The following is a 23,930-nucleotide window of genomic DNA, read 5'->3' on the forward strand; positions in this document are numbered from 1 at the left end:
GTATTAATCACATACTTTTCTTTTTTAAATAACATTTTACTGCAAATTTTATCAAAGATATACATTGTTGAAGTTCTTCGTGAAATTTACCTAAGCCTTACCAGTTTTCGGAAATGAAGTAATATTTTGATTATAGGAAGAAGTAACCATTTTCTTACACAAACAATTAGTTGAAAATTAACAGAGAGGTATCCACAAAACCAGACGCTAGTAAATTGAATATGATTTCGATACCTCAGTGATGAAGGCACCAGCACGATTATCCAAAGAGCGAATTCGATTATTTTTCTAGTTTCATCCAGTTCAAACTCACTGTAATTTTACTTATAGTAAAAATTATATGTTCGAAAAAATAGCTTTTTTTTTTTTACATCATTTCTGAATCGTGGCTAAGTTTGGACTCAAAATATGTGGCAAATAAAAAAAAGCCCGTTTACAAATTAACGTATTAAATATGCATCAATCCATGTCCTTAAATAATGCAGTAATTATTTAAGTAACTTAATAACAATAACTTAAAAAAACTGCTTCATACAACATTCATTCTAACTAAAATCTTAGATTGTCACTGTCGATGAGAAAAACTTAGTTTGTAGTTCAAGAGATATTTTGTTCTTGCGGCAGTAAAGCTTCACAGTTTTGAATTCACAAAGTATAATACTTCAGTTACTTCAATAGTGTCTGCCTTGAAGAAAATTCTTCGTTGGCGTCAATCGGGGCAGAGATTCGTGAGCTAAACTATAATGATATTCTGGATTTCAGACCGGAAATCGAACCCAGACCGATGACCACTACGCTCCACCAATTAGTCATTTTGACTTTTAAAGTCAGTGTTTAGGCATTCAGACAACAAGAACTGTGCCAACACTCCTGTTAGTAAGTATTTTGTCTTTCGGCAAGTCCTAGAACTAGTGAGTTTTTATTTATTTATTAATTTTAGATTTAGATCTTGCGCCTGGGAAACCAGCTTTCTATATTCTTGATCAATAGAACAGTTGAATTACATATTATATGATAAATGGAAAAGAAACAACCGATTTTTTCTCATACTACGGTTAGAGTGCCAGCATGGAAAACACGGTTTGATTCCCGATTCAGTCAATCACCTTTCTCTCTTTGAATTTCATAAAATTGGCATCTGTACATGATATGTGGCATTTCTTTGGTCCACATATTACACAATAGCCTACCTAATTTTAAAGTCATAGGTAATTAAAAATATGCATACTGGGTTGTTAAACTCAAAAATAGTGACACAATGTACGTGGTTTGACTAGCTGAACCCAATATTAAGTGCGAAAGTGGGTAACTGATCAGTAAAGCGAACGAAGTAGTGTAGTGGTTGGCACCCAAGGTCACGATCAAAAAATTCAGCTCAAAACCTGTTTCGATCCTACGCAGTTTCGATCGTACGCAGTTTCGACGCTACGCAGTTTCGACGCTACGCAGTTTCGACCGTACGCAGTTTCGATCCTACGCAGTTGCCCTGAAATAATTTAAGTTTTAATCATGCGCTCAAAAAATATATTTTTTTTTCTCTCTCTTTAATTTGTTTAACCTGTGCAGCTATAAATTAGGGTTATATTCATGGACTCCACACGACCTAAACTGCGTAGGATCGAAACTGCGTACGGTCGAAACTGCGTAGCGTCGAAACTGCGTAGGATCGAAACTGCGTACGGTCGAAACTGCGTAGCGTCGAAACTGCGTACGATCGAAACTGCGTACGGTCGAAACTGCGTAGCGTCGAAACTGCGTAGGATCCACACTGCAGGTAGGATGGACAAGTTACAGGCGTATGGATTGAGAATCAATTATGATTTGTAATGATGACTATGTCAGAAGTGTAATACTAACTTTGAAACAGCTTCGACGGAATATAATGTAAAATAGTTATGTAATATGAAGAATTTAAAGTAATGAAGAATATGATGTATAATGAATATTGAAGGATAATAATAATAATAATGTTTAACGAATATTTCGATTGTAAAGATATTATTTCTAAAGGCTATCAGAAAGTTAGAGAAACAAAAGTCAGATAAAGATTCATATGCTGTTCTGTGTGTACTTGTCTGCGTAATATGAATGAAAATTTATATGATTTTATGTACAGCTTAACGACCTAATCACCAGTTATTCATATGTATGTCAACAACGTTACAATATTGTACTTCGCTTTGGGAGTTTCTCATTTGTACGCTGAACCTCAAATCGATTTATAATTGGAACACGTACCCGTGAGGGTAGGAGCATTTCAATGTATTCCGTTACATTTCACAAAAATATTTTTAACCGTAAAAGATTCGAAATTAAACTACTATTCAAATAGAGAATAAAATTACGAAAGTTTACAACTATTACTGGAAATCAATGCTGTCATCCATTTTGAACATTTTAAAAGAACATAGTTTCTAATGTATTGAAATTTCATTTCTTATGAATAGTTTGAAACGTTGTAAATAGTTGTAAAGAACCTGCAGAAAATTCGTCAAAATCCTCCTACAATGGGGAAGCCGTGTTAGACATGGAGTTAGTGGATGCAGATGGTGGCATTGGAAAAGTCCGGGTCTCCCGAGCACAGTGGTGATATCAGAAACCGGGCCCCAGCCATGAGGCTCCAGAAAAATGGGGTCCCGAAGTTTTGGGCGCGGATTCTTTCTATACGCCTATTAAACATGGAATTGTATGTGGGTGGGTGGTGAAGTTTTTAAATGTTCGGGTCGTCTGAGCACAGTGTTAACGTCAGAAATTGGGCCCTTGTCTCAAAGGTCCAAAAATGGTGTCCCGAAATTTTGAGCTTGGCTTCATTATATTTTTCTTTTAAGCATGGAGTTATTGGATACATATTGTGGTGTTGGAAAGCTCCGGGACCTGAGACTCCAGAAATGAGATCCCAAAAGTTTGGGTTCAGGTCTCTTTTATTTGCCTATTTAACATGGTGTTGTACTATAGTGTTAGCGTTTGAAAGGTCGGGGTCGATTAACGAAAGCGGTAATGTCAGAAATTGGGCCCTGGCCTCGAAGCTCCAGAAAATGTGGTTCCGAAATGTTGGGCTTGAGTCCACTCTATTTCTCGTTTCAGCATGGAGTTGTTGCATACAGATGGTGACGTTGGAAAGATCCGATTCCCCTCAGCACAGTGGTGGTCAGGAACCGGGCCCCCAACATGGGGCCCCAGAAATGGAGTCCCAATGTTTTGGGCATGAGCCCCTTCTATACGCCTATTAAACATGAATTGTTGTACGAAGGTGAAAAACTTGTATCTTCGTAAAAAAAAAAAAAAAAAAAAAAAAAAAAACTTGTATCTTCCTTATAATTATTAGATAATAATCTCAGCTCCTAAACACGTATAAAAGATACCGAAGTTATATTTCAGCAAAAAACAATTACCATAAAACATCTCTTTGCATGTGTAATGACTGAAATGTATTATACTTTGCTTCCCTCCCAAATAAATAAATAAATAAATAAACGATTACAGTCGATAAGCGTAAATCTGGCAGAACCTATTTTCCGAAATCTAAAACAAATCACGCAGATTGTTTATTGCTTGTTCGCGATTGTCCACATCACATTTTCGGTTTTTCATTGTATGTAATTAACTATACCATAACAGAAATTCCCGCTACGAACAAATTACACGTTAGGTATACGCCTATGTGTCTCGTCTCGAGGACTTCCGGGCCGCAGTGGCTTAGTGGCAGAGGGTTCACACATGCTGCGGGGCCCTGGTTCTATACCAACTTGCGCAAAGTGGGGTTTGTGGTGAACAAACACCGTGTGTGAGGGTTTTCTTGGAGTTTCCCTTTCCCACAACTCTTTCATTTCACCATTCCATTTATTCTCATCATCTGCGTCTCCTTTAGTCTACCCAGGATGACAGTCGGACATAAAACTTAAAGATTGCATTTTCATTTTCACATTTGGAGACTCTGTATCTGTGTTCCTTGAGTGCCCCAAATGCTAAATAATAATGGGTTGGAAGGCCCATGAAGTTTAGTACCTGGTACACTCATTATCTCAACTTGCCCAAAAAGTTAAGGGCTCACGTTAAGTTAACGCCCCAAAACTTTGATTTTCACACCTTATTAACTATATTGGCCCAAAAGATGAAATTTGTTAGCCCATCGATCTTTATCTCGACTAGCCCAGAAAGTTGGGGGGCTCTGGTGAAGTTAGCCCCCAAATTTTCGGCGCCTATATCACATTAACTATGGGAGAACGAAAGCTGAAATTTGGTAGCCTATCGAGCCCGTAGACAGTACTATGTAGGCCATTCATTCTCTGGACCAGCCCAGAAACTTTGGGGGGGGGGGGGGGCTCACGTTAAATTAGAGCCCGAAATCTTTGGCGCGCATATCTCATTAACCCTTTCGGGACAAAATCGATTTTGGGGTTTTTGGTAGACTTTCAGTTAATGATTTATTGCCCAAACACTGTTATCCCGATTGATATCGTTTACGTCTTGTATTTTAGAAGAGGGACATGGCTATTTTTTGGTGTAAGTTAGATTGCAGTGTTGCTAACGGGAGGGATTATTGAAAAAATGTAGGAGTGAAATTAAAAAAAAAAATCCCTAGCCGAATTTCATGATTTTTTCTAGCTGGGAACACCGAAGCCACAGGGGTTCAAGTCACCTAAAAAAGAATTTTCTGGTATGTTGACAAGGTACAGTAAAAACCTGAAGTCGCTGGCTGCCATACAAAGAGAGAAAGAAAAAAACTCTCTCATAATACACATCAAATTTTGGCACTTCTTACGCGTCAGAAGCAAAAATCAGCATACATGGTGGTTCACCGTCTTCCCTAATTATTCAATCGTGCTCCTCTATGGTGCGTTTTGTAGGCCAAGAATGATTCCAGACAGTTGTACGTTGGTTTGAATATAGCCAAGGACACTGAAATAATAGGGGGGAAAGGATAAACTTCCCAAATTTTTTACAAACAATTACAATTAACATTTTCTGTAGCTGGCAACATTGCTACCACTCAGAAGCAAACAATTTTAAAGTAATCTTTGGCCCACCAATAATATATTCAGCTAGTATCATGATGATATCTCTCAAATTAAGCATGTAATTTTAAAAAGTATATCATTTTTCCTAGAAAGTCACTATTATCCTTAAAATTATGTAATATGGTATACTGTAAGACCGGAATTGTAGTGTTCCCAATTATCCAAGTGAAACTTTTTATAGTGCGTTGTGTAAGTCAAGGATGAGGCTTCCAGAATCTGGTATGTTCGTTCCAATGTAGCCAATAGAAGAGAAGGAAATAAGAGGCAAATTTTAGAAGGGAAAAAAGGAAATTTTTACCAAAAAAAGTCTGGAAATAAATAGTTCTATGGCTGGAAATACTGCTAAGAGACAGATGCAACTATCTTCAAATAAACCTTAGCCCACCACTAATATATCCTGAAAGTATCATGTCGATATTGAATAAACGAAGCTAGTAATTAAAAATTAATAGATTATGGTAAATATAAAAGTGAGAAAAATCAAGGATTAGAACCTTAATACGAAAATGAAATGAAATGAAATCTTTTAGTTTCACGTCCTACGGTTATGCCGGTTAGGCTAAAGTAGACGCTGATGATGAGAAATGAATGAAATGGTGGAATGAAAAAAGTGGAAGGAAACGGGAGAACCCCGATAAAACCCACACACACGATGTTTAGAACCTAAATACGAATTTATGGTGCGCCTCCTAATTACGCAATTGCAACGATCTGTGCCCAAGTTTGTTCAGTAAGGACCGATGTTTGACTGACGTAGTTCACTTGCGCTCGGACGTATAGGTACGGAATTATAAACATAAACTTCGAAAATTGACAAATCTGAAAATACTTTATCTTCGCATTGAATTTGGACCCCTCCTCCAAAGTAAGTTCATGCGTATGGTACGTACCACCATACTACGATTTTTAATTTCAGTAAAAATCCCTTTGTTTTCTTGCCCCCAGGATAACTATATACTCTGCCAGTTAATATGTTTAAAACATTTGGAGTGATGTATCGTCATGTGTATAGATTAACCTCTTGCACACAGAGAATGTTTCTTTTCCAAGATTTAAATAAAACTGAAATGTTTTCCATTTCCATACAGAATTCAATTCACCTAAGATGTCCAAAGTTCACCTAAGATGTCCAAAATTCAATTCACCTAAGATGTCCACAACAATTTTTATGGAGGTAGTTGGAGAATACTTTATATCATAGGCCCGTAGTTAAACTCCCTCTATAAAAATTGTTGTGGAAGCACCTCAGGATTCTGACATACGCATTTTTGGATAGGGCACATACTAGTTCCTAAGTTAAGTCTTGACCCGACTGCGGTAGGTCCCATAGTTTTGGAGCTATGGACCTTTAAAATTCCTTTTTTCATGTTTTTGGCAGCCTATAACACGTAAACCGTCGCTTGTAGAGGGATAAATTCTTAAGGTCTTTTGAATTTGGCTAATCAGAGTGCTCCTTTAACCCGCGTATATTCGACGATAACCGTTCGGGATAAAATCTGCTCGCCATGTAGACCTAATTTTATTACAAAATGACGACTGTCTATTTACTTTATTTTGTAGTTCTTCCATATTCACTTTCAAATGATCGGCGCCAGTTGCCATCTAATAAAGTTGATGCGTTTGTTGCTTCTAGTACACAACCGCTTTGAAAAAGAAGCAATAAATGCATCAAATGTGGGAGATGAATTTAGAACACCAAAATGGTACATGCCTAGCACATCTTGTGCTGTTAGGGTTTCTTCAGAAACATTTTGTAAAACAATTGAAAACACATCGCGCGGTTTGTATTTTGAAATTTTGCGTATACTTGGATTTGTTTAAGTATATCTTTCTACTGTGTTTGCCTGTAGCTTCAGTTCATAAGCCTTTATAATTAGATACCCAACATATATGGCAATCACGCAGAAAACAACACCGAAGATTCTACACTTGTGTTAACACACAGGCTGTGTGTCATTTCAACTAGCGGCATTTGACACACAACTCCAAACGGAGAGTGAGTTGTTCTAACCACTTGTTTGTGTTATATTTTAACACAATCGTGCTAACACATAGGCATGTCGTTGAAATAATACGATTTTTTACAGTATAGGCACTTCCAGTAGAACTACAAGGATTAAATTTGGCAAAGTTTTTAGCCTCCTGGGACTATATAGAAAATTTCCAAAAGTGAATATTTTCCATTTTTAGCAGCTTTAAAGAGACAAAAAACTGTGTAATTTAAATAGACTTTTTGGATGTACAAAATCTCATATTTTAGGTACCGTAATTGAAATCGGAATAAAAACTAGGAATTTTGGTATGTTAGTAAGTTTATGAGGCGCGAGGCCGTAGGATGAGAAATTTTGTATCTGGCGACAAATTCCCACCTACTTAAAACTAAACTGATTATATAAACATTCAATTTTGCCAATTGCCAAGTTCATAAAGAAATTGAAAATCACAGCAACTGGGTAAGTAAGAAAATGCTAATCCAAATGTCAATTGAAAGAAACGGAAGTCTTTTAAGTAAATATTGGCAGCAACGCATTCTAATTTTCCAACTTGGTCAAAAGTTAGCAGGGTTGGAAAAAATAGTTTTTAAAAAAAAAAAAAAAAAAAAAAAAAAGAACAAAACGCGTGTTTAAAACATGAAAAAAGTGTTTAAAATGTTTTAAAGATGTTTTAAAAAACACACAAAAAAGTAAAAGTACATGTTTTAAACATTTTGAACAGTTTAAAATATTATTTTAAACATATTTCAAAATCGTGTAATCACGTATTTATTAAGACTTTTTGCTCTTTCAACCGATCTTTTCATTTATTTTATTCTCTTTAAGACTACACAGTGTTGGGTACAGAACATTTCCGTATAGATTAGTAATTTTCAACTTATTTCATATAACGACCCCTTTTATTACACCCTCTTGCCAGTGACTCTCATACAGTAAGTATTTTCTTGGATATAGTAAGCTTTTAAGGTAGATTTTAAAATTTACCAACTATAGAGGTTTCACACAATCTATCAATATACATGGCAAAACAAAAGTCCTCACCATCCTTGTGCGTTGACAACGGGTTGAGGGAGAATGATGAATCTTGGAAGTGGTCTGACACATCAGATGGTGCTATCAAGCATCATGGCGAACATCTGTGCTTAGTATTCGAAATTTCAAATGCAAATGGTGTCATGTTACATGAGGGCTAGAATTTTACCAGAAATGCTGTTGTGCGGTTATTTTAACCATAAAGAAAATCATTTCGAGTTACCGCTTCTAAAAGTTTTGTAGTTATGCCTTTAGGGGCTAAGCTAGCGTTTCGTGGAGGCGGGTGAGATTTTTGTTGCAAAATTTGATTACTACTTCATAACACTGGTGCTAATAAAATTATTTTATAATAATAGGGCTACGTTTTCGAAAAGTAATGTTTGAAGCACACTTCATATTGTGCTAACTTTATATTTTCTGCAAGTCTATGTAATTGGTTGTTTTTTGAGTCAAAAATTTATTGACGAAAGGTAATATTTGGGGCGTTCAGAGTACAATAGATCCAAATCCATTTTCAATAAACTTCAGTTTTCCTCAGCAAATGAATTCTATTTCAAAAAATAATACTTCGCAGTCAAGAATCCAAAACAAATGTAACTAAAACCATGCGAAAAGGCGTGGAATAGTTTCATATGACAGCCGCTAGTAAGGGCGTCAGTGGAACAGGAGGGCAACCACCCTCATCCGCACCCTGCATTTCAGATTTTGGGGACGGTAAGACAGTTTTAGAAATCTTTTGATAAGCAAAGTCCAACAGAATAAGCCTGAGGTAATTACACCGAATAAATACGAAGAACATACAGATGATTAAAACTGGGAAGTTGCTTAGGTCCAATTTCCTGAATTTTAAGCAGGCCCGAAACTCGAAAGTAGAGCCACCTTTGAAATCCCTGGGTAAAAAAATTATACAAGAAAGCAATATAGGCCTATAGCTCCTTACGGCCAATGATCAAAATCCGTATTTATTCGGTGCAAGGACTTCAATTTTTAAATGTTGGACTTTGCTAAGCAAAATGTTTCTAAATCTGCATTACTGCCCCAAAAATCTGAAATTCAGGGTAGAAGACGGATGATTTCTAAACGAACGCCCCTATCTAGCGGCAATCATACAAAATTCTAGATTCCTTTTTTTCAGGTAGTTTTTCTTTCTTTCATCTCGGATTCGTGGTTGTGAAAATATGACATTTTACGTCGATGTATTCTTTTGGACACATTCTGCATTTATGTAACGTAATTATGCATCATTGACTATGACATTCGGAGCTTGACTTGTTAATCATTCCAACGCTGCAACATACACAATACAAGTATAATGTTAATATCTTAAATGTATGAGCAAGGAGGGGGAAGGGAAAATTAGCTCTCCTCCCCATTCCGTCAACGCCCTTGTCTAGCGGTTGTCCTATGAAACTCTAGTCCACACGCTTTCCCGTGGTTTTTGTTTCATTTATTTCATACCCTATGCTACGAAGATATTACGTTTGCTGAGCAAAAGTGAACCTTTCTGAAAATGAACTTGGGTCCCTTGTGCTCTAAATGTTGAGTTGAAGCCAAATTTATCCTGCAACCCAAGTTTGTTCGAAACATATAAAATTAGTTTGTTTAGTTTGATTGATTACATCTTGCATCAGTAGCAAGGCTATATTAGACAGGGCTTTTTGTTTAAAGTGGGATCTGACCCACTAATTTTGAAATTTTACGTGGGATCGCAGTCGAAATCTATACAGCAAATTCCGACGCCTCGTGTCTCTATCCTCAAAAATTAATGTTAAAAGACTGAATATTGCACCCTGTAGCGTGGTACATACATACAAACAAACAAATTGAGATCAAATTGTCCCAGACCTTGACGTTCAGCACTAACGTTATAATAAGTATCACACTTGGTTAGTTACGTGATCGACTGCCATACCTTGCGTTTCTCACCTGGTCTCTTCATACAAGCTATGCCAAGTTGTAAAGTTTCAAAGAAAATTTAGAACTGTGGTGGGGAAGAGGTACGAAATAAAATTTTCATAATATAATGAAAAAGATATTGTTGATACAAAATTAGTTGTTACCTGAAGTTTCCAGTTGCATCTCAGCCACACCACTGACGTTAGATTCATCAGAAGCAATTTTCGGATCAACATTTTTACCATTTGTTTGGGTTTCCATTTTTAGCAAGCATTGCATTTTTTATAATGATTTTCGTTCTTGGAACTAAACCACCCATTTCTTTCTTACACGTTTTGTGACAAACTCGTTTGATCGTTTACTTACCTGATTGAGTTTGAGTTACTCTAATAAATTTGTATCAAATCATGTCCTTCTTTTCTTCACGCATAATCCATGTTAAACGATTCCATGTTGTACGGAGACAGAACTAACATGTACTGTACAAACGAATGCTTGCGATATTTTAATTTCAGAACCTCAACGTCGCAATGAATACAACACAACAGTTTGTTTCCGTGATAATTATTTTATTTATTTTTTAATATCAGTTCTATAAGTAGTCCAACCTTCGACTACGACACTTTCTCGCAAGTTAACTGAGAAGCATTTAAACAATACAATATACATTAAAAATAAGGGGGAAAAGAGACAAAATAAATTGTAGATCACCACATTGACCTGCTGTAGCCACGAGAAATCAAACCATTCACATGGGAAGAAAATAGTCTTCTGATTGGGGAGCACTTTTGGACAGTTCTCTTGCTCTGGAAGATTTCTTTTTTTTACGAACATAAAATAAAATGCAAATAAACATATGTTTAAGACAAGTCTTCAAAATAAACGTGTTTAAAACAAAATGTTTAAAACATAAACAAAATTTGTTTTAAACAAAATCAATTGTTAAAAAAAAGTTTTAATCATTTGTTTTAAACAAAACAACCCTGGAAGTTAGTAAATTTGGGACGAAGCCCAAACTAGCAAAAACTTGAACTAATTACATGAACCTTCGATTGTGCCACCTGCAAAGTCTATAAAAGAAGTGACAATTCACAGCAACTAGGTAACTAAGAAAATGTTAAGCTAAGTCAATTGAACTTAACGGCAATCTTCTGAACAAGGAATTTGCCAACTTGATCAGAAGTAGTGGCTTTTGGGGGGAGGATTCTCCTTTCTCCCTGCTGAGACAAGACTTAGCTTTTTTGGTCCTCCTGAATAAGTCATAGTCCCCCAAGGAAAACTTCCTGGGTACACCCCTGTATGATTATTTAATTATATTTGTCACTATTTTATTTCTCAGTTTCGTATCTATGCACTTTCGATCGTACGCAGTTTCGACCGTACGCAGTTTCGATCCTACGCAGTTTCGACGCTACGCAGTTTCGATCGTACGCAGTTTCGATCGTACGCAGTTTCGACCGTACGCAGTTTCGATCCTACGCAGTTTCGACGCTACGCAGTTTCGGTCGTATACAGTTTTGATCCTACTCCGATTTTTCCCTATATAACTTCAAAAAAATACTATTACTTAATATTCTGTGATTATAAAATAATTGTTTTTTTATTGTTCGATCATAAAACCTTATCTGTTTTCGATCCTACGCCGGTTTTAGTTTCGATCGTACGCAGTTTCGATCGTACGCAGTTTCGGTCGTACGCAGTTTCGGTCGTACGCAGTTTCGATCGTACGCAGTTTCGATGCTACGCAGTTTCGATCCTACGCATGTAACCCTGTTACCCACCATAAACGTACTTGCATGGGATTCGAAGATAAGTCGGAGACCTTGTTTCGATTCTACATCCAGTCGTTTATTTTTCACTTCTTGAATATCCCTGACTTCTCGTCCACAGAGAATGCATATGACAAAAAGCAGCTGCTTTCTGCTCAAAATGAAATTAAATCTTTCAGGTTAACGTTCCATGAGTATGCCCTTCAGTTTAAGCTGATGGATCATTAAGTGAATGATGATGAAAAAATTGGTAGAATGGGAATGTGGAAAGAAACGAGAGTATCCGAGGAAACCCACAAACACGATATTGTCCACCATAAACTTATTTGGGCTGATATTTAGTACGTATCTCCCCCAATCTAAGTAGTAGTAGCAGCAGTAGGAACAGGTTAGAAGCCCCGCAGGGATTGGTTGGGTTCTGTTCTCGACATAAAATAGGCAAATTAAAGAGTTGGGGGAGATACTAAATGCCATCCCTTATTTGGGTAGGGATTGAACCAGGGCTCCCACACACCAGGGGTAACTGCCCTACTACTGAGCCACCGTGCTCCCTTATTTTCTGCTGTTGATACCTCCAATTATGGAAATTACACAAACAAAATAATTCTGAAGATGGATATTACCTGCTATATAACACGAGGGCATCTTAGATGTTTATTATTTAAAATAACACTACTATTAGATAGCGAACTGGCTACGAAATTAAACCTAATACTGGTTACTGTGTTACAAATATTAGAAATATTGACAGAAATACGTTTACATGTACAGCGAGGAAAGGATAGTAAAAGAAAAGCGTTTTATAATCTCAAAATATTGATATAGTAAAGTAAGTAAATAGACACTCAAACAGGATCTACTGCATTCCTGTACTTCATAGCTGCAAGACGACCACAGATTTAATTTTGTTAATCAATGGTAGTGCGTGTAGTACACATGAACTCAAAATCTTCCTTTCGCCGGTTAACTTACACTATGCAATAAATACGAGTATAGACATTTGATTCTTGAATATGTTTTAAGTCGTCATAAAGGTTCTCATATTATGAAAAGGGTCACAATATATTAACTACAGAATTATAGAGCTTTCATAATACCATAAAACCAATTGGCATTTTATTTGATTGCACTATGTTTACATTTGAAAAATTAACCCTTCAGTCATGATCGTCTGCTTATTTGAAGTAGTTATAGTTATCTGAAAAAAAGTGTACGGAAGCTAAACTTACATGCTATAATTTCACTCTAAACACATTTCACTAAGATTTTACCGACAAAATTAATGCACGAGAAAACATGCCTAACGTGTGTATAAATTAACAAAATAAACGATTCGTAACTTTGTAACTCGCGCTCTACGCTAGTCGCATGTTTTCATGGAAGGAGATAAGAGTGGAAATAGTTGGTTACTTTATTTGATATATTGTTGTTCATTAATAGTTAAGGAAAAATTTTTAAAATTACTCGAATTATTCGATTCACGAAATTAATTCTAATATTTTTCTCTCTTTATACGCAGATTTTACAGTTTACATTCTAGCAGCCGATACACATTTCCGATTTTATTCTCTAGATGGCGAAAATTTCGTTAGATCAGAACGTAAACATCAAGATGGGGTAAGAACGCAAGTGAGTAAGGTTAGGCGCACGTGGGTGTTGTGTCAGAATTTATGGTTTGTTGGGGGGGATTGTGTTCAAAGCTAGTGGACTTATAACAAGAATAAGAACTAAAGGGCAATGGATGAACATTGTTCTTCGTGCGTTTTACATAATTCTAGAATCACAGTAAATGATCTTCCAGATGAAGTGTTGGAGTACATACTGAGTCTTATTTCACCATATGAAGACTTACAGCAATGTATGCTAGTGTGTAGAAGATGGTGGCGTACTGTCAAAGGTTGGTTTGCTGGGAAATCCTACTGTATTTTTCCCTCGTAATAAACTGTAACCTCTTACATATTTTATGTTGTGATTAACTGGCCAGTTTGGTGTGAGGTAATAGTTGTACTAACATCTGTGAATCTAAACATTGCAGATTGAGAATACCTTTGCATGAAAAATGATAATTCTACCGGTAAAATTATTAGTAAAGGAATACTTCGTATCTAAGAAACTGTATAGGTGCTGCTTTATAATATGGGTCGTGCTAGAAATTCTGTACATGTATACTCAGCCACTTAGACAATACTTCCGAAAATAGCATTTTATGGGTGACATTGCATTACTCGGTACAGGTTAACTTTCGGAGGGCATAACCGTTATGATTATAAATGCAGCGTTTTATATAATATACAGCGGACTTTTTAAAATTTGAATTGTAAGGGGACATAAAAAAATCGAAGGGCTGATATTTAGTATCTCCCCAATCTTGCGCATATAAGATCAAGGGGTGTTACTCACTTCACAAAATATAGCTGAGCAAGCGAAGGGGGTTAGAAGCCCCGCAGGGCCCGTTTTGGTAATAGTATACATGAGAACCCCCTGTCTTCCGTGCGCGAGGATACTTCATATTATATATTTATACGTTACCAAATTAAATCACTGCATTGTCTTCATTATATGTGCTTAACATTCTATTTTTACTTTCTAGAATAAATTTTGTTGATTTCGATTCGAAAAATGTTAAATATTTTTAAATTTATATCGTGATGCAGACCAAAATCCTTGTTGCATATAATGTAATGCGCTATAGCATATAAAGTACAAGGGCAAAGGTACGTTCTTTTTTATTTTCGTATCAGTGGATAAGTAAATGAAAGTGGGTTTGTTACCCCCTTTCTAAGTTCGTAGATACTCAATGAATAATCCCTAAAAGTATGAGCGTCCAGCTTCTTCTGGAACTCAGACGGTCTTACGTATACTATATCCCCCGTTTTTTTTTTTTCTACCTGTATCACAATTTAGACAAAAGCAAGATAATTCTGGAGCCATGAAAAGAGTTGGGGGAGATACTAAATGTCATTCTTTCGAAATATCGAGGATTCTAAATACGTAATGCCATGCATTTAATTACGTAAAATGAAGCGAACAAAACCACTGTGCGTAATAATAATATAAACTTTGGCTTAAAACAGTATATTATTTGCGTATTCCAATGCCGCAAAAAACATTTTCTCGCACATGAATTTCACACGTAGTTTACAAAACTTGTTAAATACAGTAAAACACACTCAATTAATACACAAAACCACATACACTAGAAAGAATTTTAATTATTTGTTTTCACATAATCAACAGAATCTTCAGTTTTGTTTATTGCTTGAAGTTATAGTAATAACGTTTGGTTGACAGTCAATGAATCTTCTTAAATTTTCAACAATTTCGAAATTTTCAAATGGGTTTGGCAAGCGCCGTTTCTTTACTTTAACGCCCATCTCGTCCTCATGTTCTTTATTATCGTGGGGTCCTCTTTTTTGTTACTCTTCCCCACTACTATATTTGGATAATTGAAAACCATTTGAAACTGCATTCTTCTGTTTGCTATCAAAAATAAAGATTCTTGTGGTGTATTAGTTCAAATTATCCGCAGAAGGTTTGAGTTTGATTTATCATTGATTTCTACTGCTTTCCAATACAGTTCTTAAATAGAATAAACTTTTGTTCGAATTATCCAGTATTTCTAATTATGTCGATTTCAATTAACAAGAGTCTGCTGTATATTCGTGCGAAGAACACTCACTAACTTATGCGAGGTGGTTACTACAAGCAGGATTTCTTATCTGTTCTAGTTCAGAGCAGGACGGGACGGGAAAAAATTCTTAGATTTTATAACTTAAGGTGAAATTTACGTGTTTTGTATATATTTCGTGCCGCAAGCTAGTTCCGATTTATTAAAAATATGACCCTACCGAATATAAGTAACTTTTGTGAAAGAAAGTGTCACGTTGATACACGTTGCAGTACTTTTTCCTTAATGCTTAAGAAACATTGTTTGGGGTTAAAATAGATTAACCATTGGGGATTAATTCAAAATTCAACCCTAATACTTTCACTTAAATAACATAGTTAACATTTAATACTAATTCTTAGTGTTTTTTCTTCAGTTCGCATCTTGTATTATACGAGGAGAAAGATTTGATTTAAATAAAAAAAAAATCGAGGTAGATAAAAAAAATCAACAAAAATCGATTTAATAAAAATAATCAACAAAATGATTTTTAAAAAAAATCATAATTTTCTCCACCCTGGTTAGTATCGTCTTTGATTCATGGTTTCAATTTTAAGATATATTACGGATTAACGAAGCGTCTTGATTAAGCATGATTTTAATGGAGAATAGGTAAACAATTAAAAGAAATTAAGTTGAATTTAATCGAAAAAAAAAAAGGCTTTATTCAAGGTGGCGAGGTTCAGCATATTGCTGCTCTACCACATAACCCTTGTCAAAGAAATACATTTAGTGATACTTTTAACAAAACTCCCATATTGAACACTTGTGTATGTATGTATAAAGTAAAAGAAACAAGGCGTTTTCTGATTTCAGTGCTTTATGCAACATTTCTGTAAGTAATACGCTTTCTGCACAATTAAGGGTTACTTTTTTATAAATAATATATAGAAATCCTATATAAAATATGAACTTGTGTAACAGTACTAAAGATGATATTAAATTTGTCAAAGACCCGATGGCAGAACTTTCTTTGTCTTTCTGCGATGAGCTTTTGTAAGTCAAAAATTTTCTGCAGAAGAAACACTTCTGATTATTAAAATATGCTTTACGCGACATAAAATACAGTACAAATTGTATTTATGCCTCGTCCGTGCATTTAAGACATCTACACATAGCAGGCATGTTTTTATACTTTTCTGTTGGCTATTATCTTTTTCCTCTGGCAATTTTTCTGTACAGGCGCGGCAAATTTTCTGCGATCACATCGCAGATCGCAGCATGTTGTGCTATGGGGGTCAAAGATAATTTAAATGTGGTAAATTTTAACTTTTCTAATTTTCGCAAGAGTGTTACATATTTTAAAGCTTCAGATTATCTCATATCTAACATTTTGGAAACAGACTTCCGGTACTAGAGCTGAGAGTATTTAAGTAGATTGTGGGTTTGCATGTGATTGATTGGTAATTAATAAATAAGTACTATATTCTGATGCTTCTTGTAACTTTTTTTTAGGTGTTATACGACATATGCAGAATAGCTTACACAAAGCTATTACGGAGTTTAATGTAAGATGGGAGCACGTAGCACCTGTGGAAATTGTACCAACTATAACGAAGCGGTATTCCCACTCAGCCTGTTGCTATGGTATGTTGTCCGAGATTTACTTGTAGAAAAGAAAATATTTAATATTCACTCTTTCGTTCAGCACATAGAAATAAATTGCTGCTATTGAAGTTTGTGTGTGTGTGGGTGTGGGTATATATATATAATATGTACATTTCATGACAGTGTATAATATGCTGAGCTTTATTTTCTTTTGGATAAGTTCGACATTGGTACAAATTGGATCGTTCTAGATTAGTCATCCACGTTTGTCAAATGAAAGTTGAGGCAATCTTTGAAGTCTGCCCTTTCCATTAAACGGAAATTGAGCTATACGAACAACGTAACCCCTGAACTAGTCTTAGAAGAAATCCATTGAATAAGATAAATGGAGAAAAATAAATAAAGACGTAATGGGTTTAGAATACCAGAGAATAAAAAAGAAAGATGAAACAGTAAATGAAGTAAGCAGAAAAGAATACACATAAAAATGGAGTCATATTTAGTAGAACTGAATATGCATCAGAATAGCATTAAAACTGTTTCTCATTAGTTGATAGACCTGTCTGACAGATTGATCGTTCTCACAGGTCGAAACAACTGATGTAAGGTAATATATGTCCATTGTAGAAGCTTCCCTATAGAAATACGAAGTGTGTAATCGTATAACCGGTTACTTCTCTGGAAAACGTAGCGCTGGCCATTATTTTTATTAAATAAATAAATAAAAAGCAAGTGAGATCTTTTAATATATATCGGGTATTATGTTTTTTTGTTTGTTTCTTTAAATCTGTTCTTGTTTTATTGAGTTATGAAAGTTAACATTTAGAAAATATCCCATCCATTAAACGGAAAATAATTTCAAATTCAAAATAATACATACCAGGGATGATCTCAACCAAAATGAAATCCCAAAAACCTCCACTGGTAAATTTTTACGTTTTGTTGAAATTTTCAATAGTGATAATCCTTGTACTTTATCTTGCTGAAGGATCGTCATTAGTATGTATTATTTTCAATTTGACTTGATTATCCGTGCAATGGATGGAGTATTTTTCCGAATACAAAGTAGCGCACCCGCCTCAGACGTAGATACTTCTAGACTTAATACCGTGTTGTTCCCTTAAGTCGTATAAGGCAAATGTTGAGGTCATTACTCGACAGCAAACTATTTCAATGCTCGACCTCGTAGAAGTAAATAAGTATAGAAAGTAGACGGAATGGCAAATGAAGTTGGAAAAGTCGGCGCATGTGTTTAAAATGACTGCCATATTGATATGACGTTCGCTTCTTATTTTATATATATTGTGGGATGTACAAGTCAAGGACTTTTGCAAAAAGAAATAGAATTGAAGATAATTAAAAGAATAAAATCAGAATAATAAGGATGGGAAGTATGCGTTAATGATAGACCGTATGGAGTAATATGCATAGGCAGCACATAACAAAGTTATTGTTTAAGTTTTATTAAAACATTATTGTTTATTGTACTTGATTAGTATCATGCCTAGAAATTTAGTTTGTTCTTGGTGTACAATAGATACATGTGGCAACACTGTTCCTGTTTTGTATTTTAATAAAATTTGAAATATATATAAAGAAATTTGCTCTTTAAAATGTCGTGATAATGTTTTGCGTAATTATAACAATTTTATGTAAATATTGTACTTCGTAATCGATTAACTTTACATTTTTTCAGATAATTCAATGTATGTATTTGGTGGCTGCACATCCACAAGTACAACGTTTAATGATCTTTGGAAATTAAACCTTACATCCAGGCAATGGGTGAGACCCTTAACGATGGGAACATACCCATCACCAAAGGCATGTGCGTCCCTTGTGTGTTACAAAGATGAGCTGTATTTATTTGGAGGTTGGACTCACCCGTCGCCTTATCCTTTACATCAAGTGAGTTTCCAATTTGACATGTCAAAATGAACTTGAGATCCAATAATATTTGTTGTAAGAATTCATTAGTTCAGTTTCCATATTCGATAATATTAAGTTATAATATCAGTGTCGATAATTCTGTAATTTCAATTCCATTACTGTTCGGTTTGTGAGTGACGCTTTATGTAATCACATGTACATTTATTGTGAAATTACTCTCGAGAAATATCACGTATATTATTAGGACGATCATATGCAGATTCTTTTCTTCGCAAACTTACAGTATGTCTACCTCACAAGTGCGACAGAAGAAGTGGAGGAATTTTGAGCTAGTACAAAATATTGAAGTACTTTATTTAAATTAATTTGAACGGTGGCTGTGCGATATGTCATTTTATAATACTTTATATAATGAATACATAAACGAGTACATTAGTTATTAATATTGTTAACTATACATATTTATTCTTTAGTAACATACTAAGAAAATAATATAAGAAACAAGTAATTTTACCTCTATACCTTCTGAGATATGTATTTTATTAACTGTTTCAGAAACAACCATTTTTGGAAACCGTAAAATAAAATCATTTGCTCATTACTCGTACTTATATTCCACACAAAAATACAGTAAGTGCTCGCTCATAATTAAGTAGCTAGCTATTACTCTTTTGATGTGGAGACCTGGGTTCGATTCCCGCCTGGATCACATTATCCGAATACTAGGCCTACATTAAATTGTAGGTTCACATCTCATACACTCTCGGTGCTGAAAAGTTACATTAAACTGCTCCCGGTTAGCGTTTCCATCTTTGTGGAGTCCAGGGTTCGATTCTCTGTTGAATTTCATTATCCATATGGCGCGTTAAGTTGTAGATCCACATCGCATACAGTTTCAGCTGAAAAGGTACACTAAACTCCAAACCAACAAAATAAAGTACTTTGTTGCTAAGATCTGTTCGTTTAAGATAGTATTCTTTTATGCGGATAGATTTTATTTCGAAGATAATTGTGTCAAAGAGTATAAAAACACGATGAATTGTTTCTAACTTGGGAAAATTAAAATATGAAATATTTATGTATGTATCATACTATTAAAACATACTAAAGGCTATCTCTATTTTGTACCTCAAAATAGAACAGATATACTGCAGAGGGGGGAAGGGGGAAGGGGCAATCAATGATGTATACACTTAAGTTTCTTGGTTGAAGATAAAATTGTATTGAGTTACCTATATGACTGCGAAGATTTTATCTAATATATAAGTGTAAATAATTACTACTCCACATTCATATGGTTACTACTCTCAGCTAATAGAAGTTCGACTTTTGTTATATGATACGCGGAGTCCATTTGCAGGTTTCATAAAGTACAATACAGAATGCCATGGAAGGGTATTACTTATAGTGACAGTATGTTTGAAGTAAAATGAAAAATTATACAGTGTTCATTCTTAAACACTTCTTATTTGTCGTGTTCAGTATTATTGTCTACGAAGATGAAAAGGAATTTTTTGAAAAAGTTAGCAGAATAAGCGGAAACATACAGTTACAAATGGACGTTTAAGTAAATTATATTTCTCTATGTAATTATCAAGCTTAATATTAGTCAAATGCTATATATGGAGTATTGGACTGTGTAGTTCGGAGACTTTAACATTACGGAAGTTTTAGAGGGAATATGTACAGAGCTTCAAAATGTGGTGTTGGAGTCAGGTGAAGAAGATACGGAGGGAGAGTAACAAGCGAAGATGTTTTAAAAAGGTTTTAAAGCGGAAGACGCTTTTAGCATATTTCGTAGGCAGGCCAATTGGATTGGCCACATCTTGCGAAGAAATTGTCTTGATTATAACCTCATAGAGTGAGGTTAGTTATTGTGTTGTGGGTTAAATACGTATTATACCAGATGGGCGGAAAATAACTCCATATTTTAAATATTTTTCCTTTTTTTGACACATGTAGTTTATTACATACCATTATCTACATTATCTTTCTAAAAGTTACAGCTCAATGTGTGCTGTGTTTTCCAGTATTTTCCAGACATCATCTCAAACGAACAGGTACGTTTGCTACGACCTTCCTCAAGACCAGCAGGAACACCACTTATGACCTCACGGATCTTATTGTCAAGATCGCCAACAGTTTGTGTTTTGCTGGAATACTCTTCTTCCTTAGCCCACCCCCATAAAAAGAAATTGCATGAATTGAGATCTGGACTTCGCACTTGCCACTGTGTGGAACCCCGGCGACCTATCCAACCTCCTGCTAAGCGTTCAAGCCACTGTCTTACAGGCAAGGGGTAATGAGGAGAAGCTACATCTTGCATAAATAACAGTTCATGTGACTCATCCTATTCAGAAATTGTAGACTATACAAAAGTTTCTATTTACAGGTACCTTTCAGCGTTCTTAGTGTCTCTCAACAGATAGGATCCAATAATGCAAGGAGAATGTCTCGCCACACCACACTCACTTACGGTTTGCCCTGTACTTTTTTTCAACGGTTTCTTTGGGATCACCTTCTGCCCAATAATGATCATTATGACGATTAACGTTGAAAAACAAAATCAATGTTGAAATTTGTGACATGATGCTCGCATGGAATGAAACAGAGCTTCGTCACTCCACATAATTTTTTCAAGCACGTGTGAGTGATCTTCATGCTATGCGAGCATCATGTCACAAATTTCAACACGCCTATCGCAATTATCTGGATACAACTTGTGGACATAGTGAGGCTTCGGTGGTCTGTATTGTAACATTTTGTTGAGAATTGCACGTACAGAATAGCTTGTAATACCACGCTTTCTTGCATCCCGCCTTGTTGATTTTGAAGGGCTTCGCTCGAATATCTCTCTCAATGTGAATACCTGATCTCTTGATGTCCAGGACACTTCCGGTAGTCATTAATTTTCTGTGGCAGTTTTTAATTGTTCTTGCATCCAGAACAGTTTGCCCCCCACAACCGTTGGATCTGAATTACAGACTGCCAGACCTCAAATCTTGCTGCAATTTTGCTCTTTCCTCAATGCTTAATCGTCTTGGCATATCTGCGGAAAAACGAAAGCTTCACAGAGTCTGGAAAAACCAAAAATGGTCATTTTGCTCGAAAATTTTAAATATTTTTTATGCGGTTTTAGTTTCAAACTGAACATCAAAATTAGATGGTTGCCTCTGCTTCCTGCTGTTAAGAGGGTTCTGAGTGTATTTAGTGGTTTGGAATCCTACTTTCTCACAACAGAAAAATTTGTGGTCATTTTGAATTTTTTCATCTCCAACTCAACTTCTTTTTTATGGTTGTAATGTCAGGCTGAGGAACTTGAAGTGTACAATACAACTATAGGGTAGTTGCAATCAAAATGGATATTATTGATTGAGGTTTTCATTTTAATTGAATTTCCGAAGGTGTCCAGTTGCTCGATAAAATGTCTCGGTTTCTCAGCTCTATAATCTGGTCTGGCTAGTTTTGTCGTAACGTCTGCTAAATGTACGAGACAGTTTGATTCAGTAATAATGATGATTATTATTATTATCGATAAAGAATTCAGTTTGAAAATATTGTCAATAGCATTGTTTTTTATTATTATTATTATTATTATTATTATTATTATTATTCTAAGCAAATATCAAACAGAAAAAAAAAATTAAACAGTAATTTCCAAAGTAGTTGTAACTACTACAGATATGTTATAAACAACATATTGGTAATAGTATCCTTCTCAGTTCCTAACATTTGTTTTACTAGTTTTCAATTTAGTATTATTCATTTATTTATAGGCATGGAGACTATTTAATGAGTTGCATGTGTATAGTGTTGTGTCCAATCGGTGGACTTGCGTCACCACAAGAACTACACCGCCTCCCGTAGCTGGACACTCAGCAACAGTCCATGGGGAGTGGATGGTGGTATTTGGTGGTTTACAGAAACAAGGATCGTTGGGCCAATATGGAAGGTATGTTTTACTTTATATGTGAATGCACGGACAATTTTAGGAGCTGTATTACTCAAAATACAACCATGTGTACTGATGACCAGAAACTCTGCAAGATAAAACATCTAACAATATGAAAATTCGGGAAAAAAATGTAAATCCACCTGACGAATCTGTTTTATGTCATTTAAAATGTTTGGGAGAACATTGCAATAATTGGAAACTTCAGCACAATTCCACTAAATTTAATAATTGACTGTAATGCTTTTTTTCGATTTTTATACAGCCAAATTTTTGATTCAGCAGTATCAGTATGACTGATTACTTCGACACTAAAGTTTCTATCGCCTCTTCAATCGAGGTAATATCTTAAAAGCTAAAAATTACTTTGTTTAATCTTTACCAATTAGTTTGATTAAAAGATTTGCGTTTACTTCTTAACAGAACAAGTCGAAAAAAGACAATTCTGTCATTGTTTAAAATAGGCATTGTATAAATAAAATAAAATAGTAAAGAATTAAATGTTATTTATGTTAAGATGTCTTTCTAACAAGCACATTTTTATTTCAAAGATCAGAGTCATAGTAATATTTTCCTGCAGAAGATGTAATATATATTTTCATATACTTTATGTAGTCGGTGTAAAGTTGTTGTGGGATTTATACTGTTTGTGTGGTCGAGTTACTGAAGCTTAATGGTAAATTTTCAGTTGGGAAGCAGTCTGATTCGGGCTGTATGTGGGCTTGGTTGTGGATTAACACTTGCGTTCAGTAGGTTATTTCGAGATACTCCTGTTTCGTATCAAATAATATAAAGTAAAAAGATTATTTACTTTTAAATCGAATCACGTTCTTGGGTTTTTAACAAATATTGAAAGGGAATTTGTGGAAAGTGTTTCGACCTAGTGTTTCGACCTTTGAGAGTCCAGTCCATTCTGCAATCCATCCCCGTTGGAGCCCAGGTGACTTTTTGAATGAAATATAATTTTGATAGAGATGTTTCCAAACGTTAATAGCTCATTTCATAGTTGGTGTAAAGACATAAAACATGAAGTAAAATACACAGAATAGATCAAAAATTTTTGAAAGGTAGTATTTATTTCCATTGAAGAAAGCGTAGCTTAAGAGCATTGGAAAATGAACATTTCATTTTTTTTAACGAAAAAATAGTTTATTTTGACAACAA

The 23,930-nt window shown here is 35.1% G+C and overlaps 2 protein-coding genes across 6 annotated transcripts in view; one reads left to right on the forward strand and one right to left on the reverse strand.

The window, feature by feature from the left end:
- Positions 1-13,095, reverse strand: part of LOC145673308 (uncharacterized) — a 529,331-nt gene extending 516,236 nt beyond the window's left edge. For 4 of the 5 annotated variants that reach the window (XM_081742911.1, XM_081742924.1, XM_081742905.1 and 1 more), the window contains exon 1: positions 12,939-13,095. The gene's annotated coding sequence lies outside the window, so the exon portion shown is untranslated. The remainder of the gene's footprint in view (positions 1-12,938) is intronic. The other variant, XM_081742918.1, reaches the window with a different exon arrangement.
- A 162-nt stretch (positions 13,096-13,257) lies between these two features.
- The window catches only part of Fbxo42 (F-box protein 42), a 41,364-nt gene continuing 30,691 nt past the window's right edge, over positions 13,258-23,930 (forward strand). The window contains exons 1-4 of the mRNA XM_081742891.1: positions 13,258-13,606; positions 16,832-16,963; positions 18,621-18,832; positions 22,591-22,766. Coding sequence (XP_081599017.1) covers positions 13,447-13,606; positions 16,832-16,963; positions 18,621-18,832; positions 22,591-22,766 — 680 coding nt within the window. The 5' untranslated portion in view covers positions 13,258-13,446. The remainder of the gene's footprint in view (positions 13,607-16,831; positions 16,964-18,620; positions 18,833-22,590; positions 22,767-23,930) is intronic.

The sequence above is a fragment of the Thermobia domestica genome, chromosome 2 (genome assembly GCF_964235325.1).
Source record: "Thermobia domestica chromosome 2, izTheDome1.hap1.1, whole genome shotgun sequence".
Classification (NCBI taxonomy): Eukaryota; Metazoa; Arthropoda; class Insecta; order Zygentoma; family Lepismatidae; genus Thermobia; species Thermobia domestica.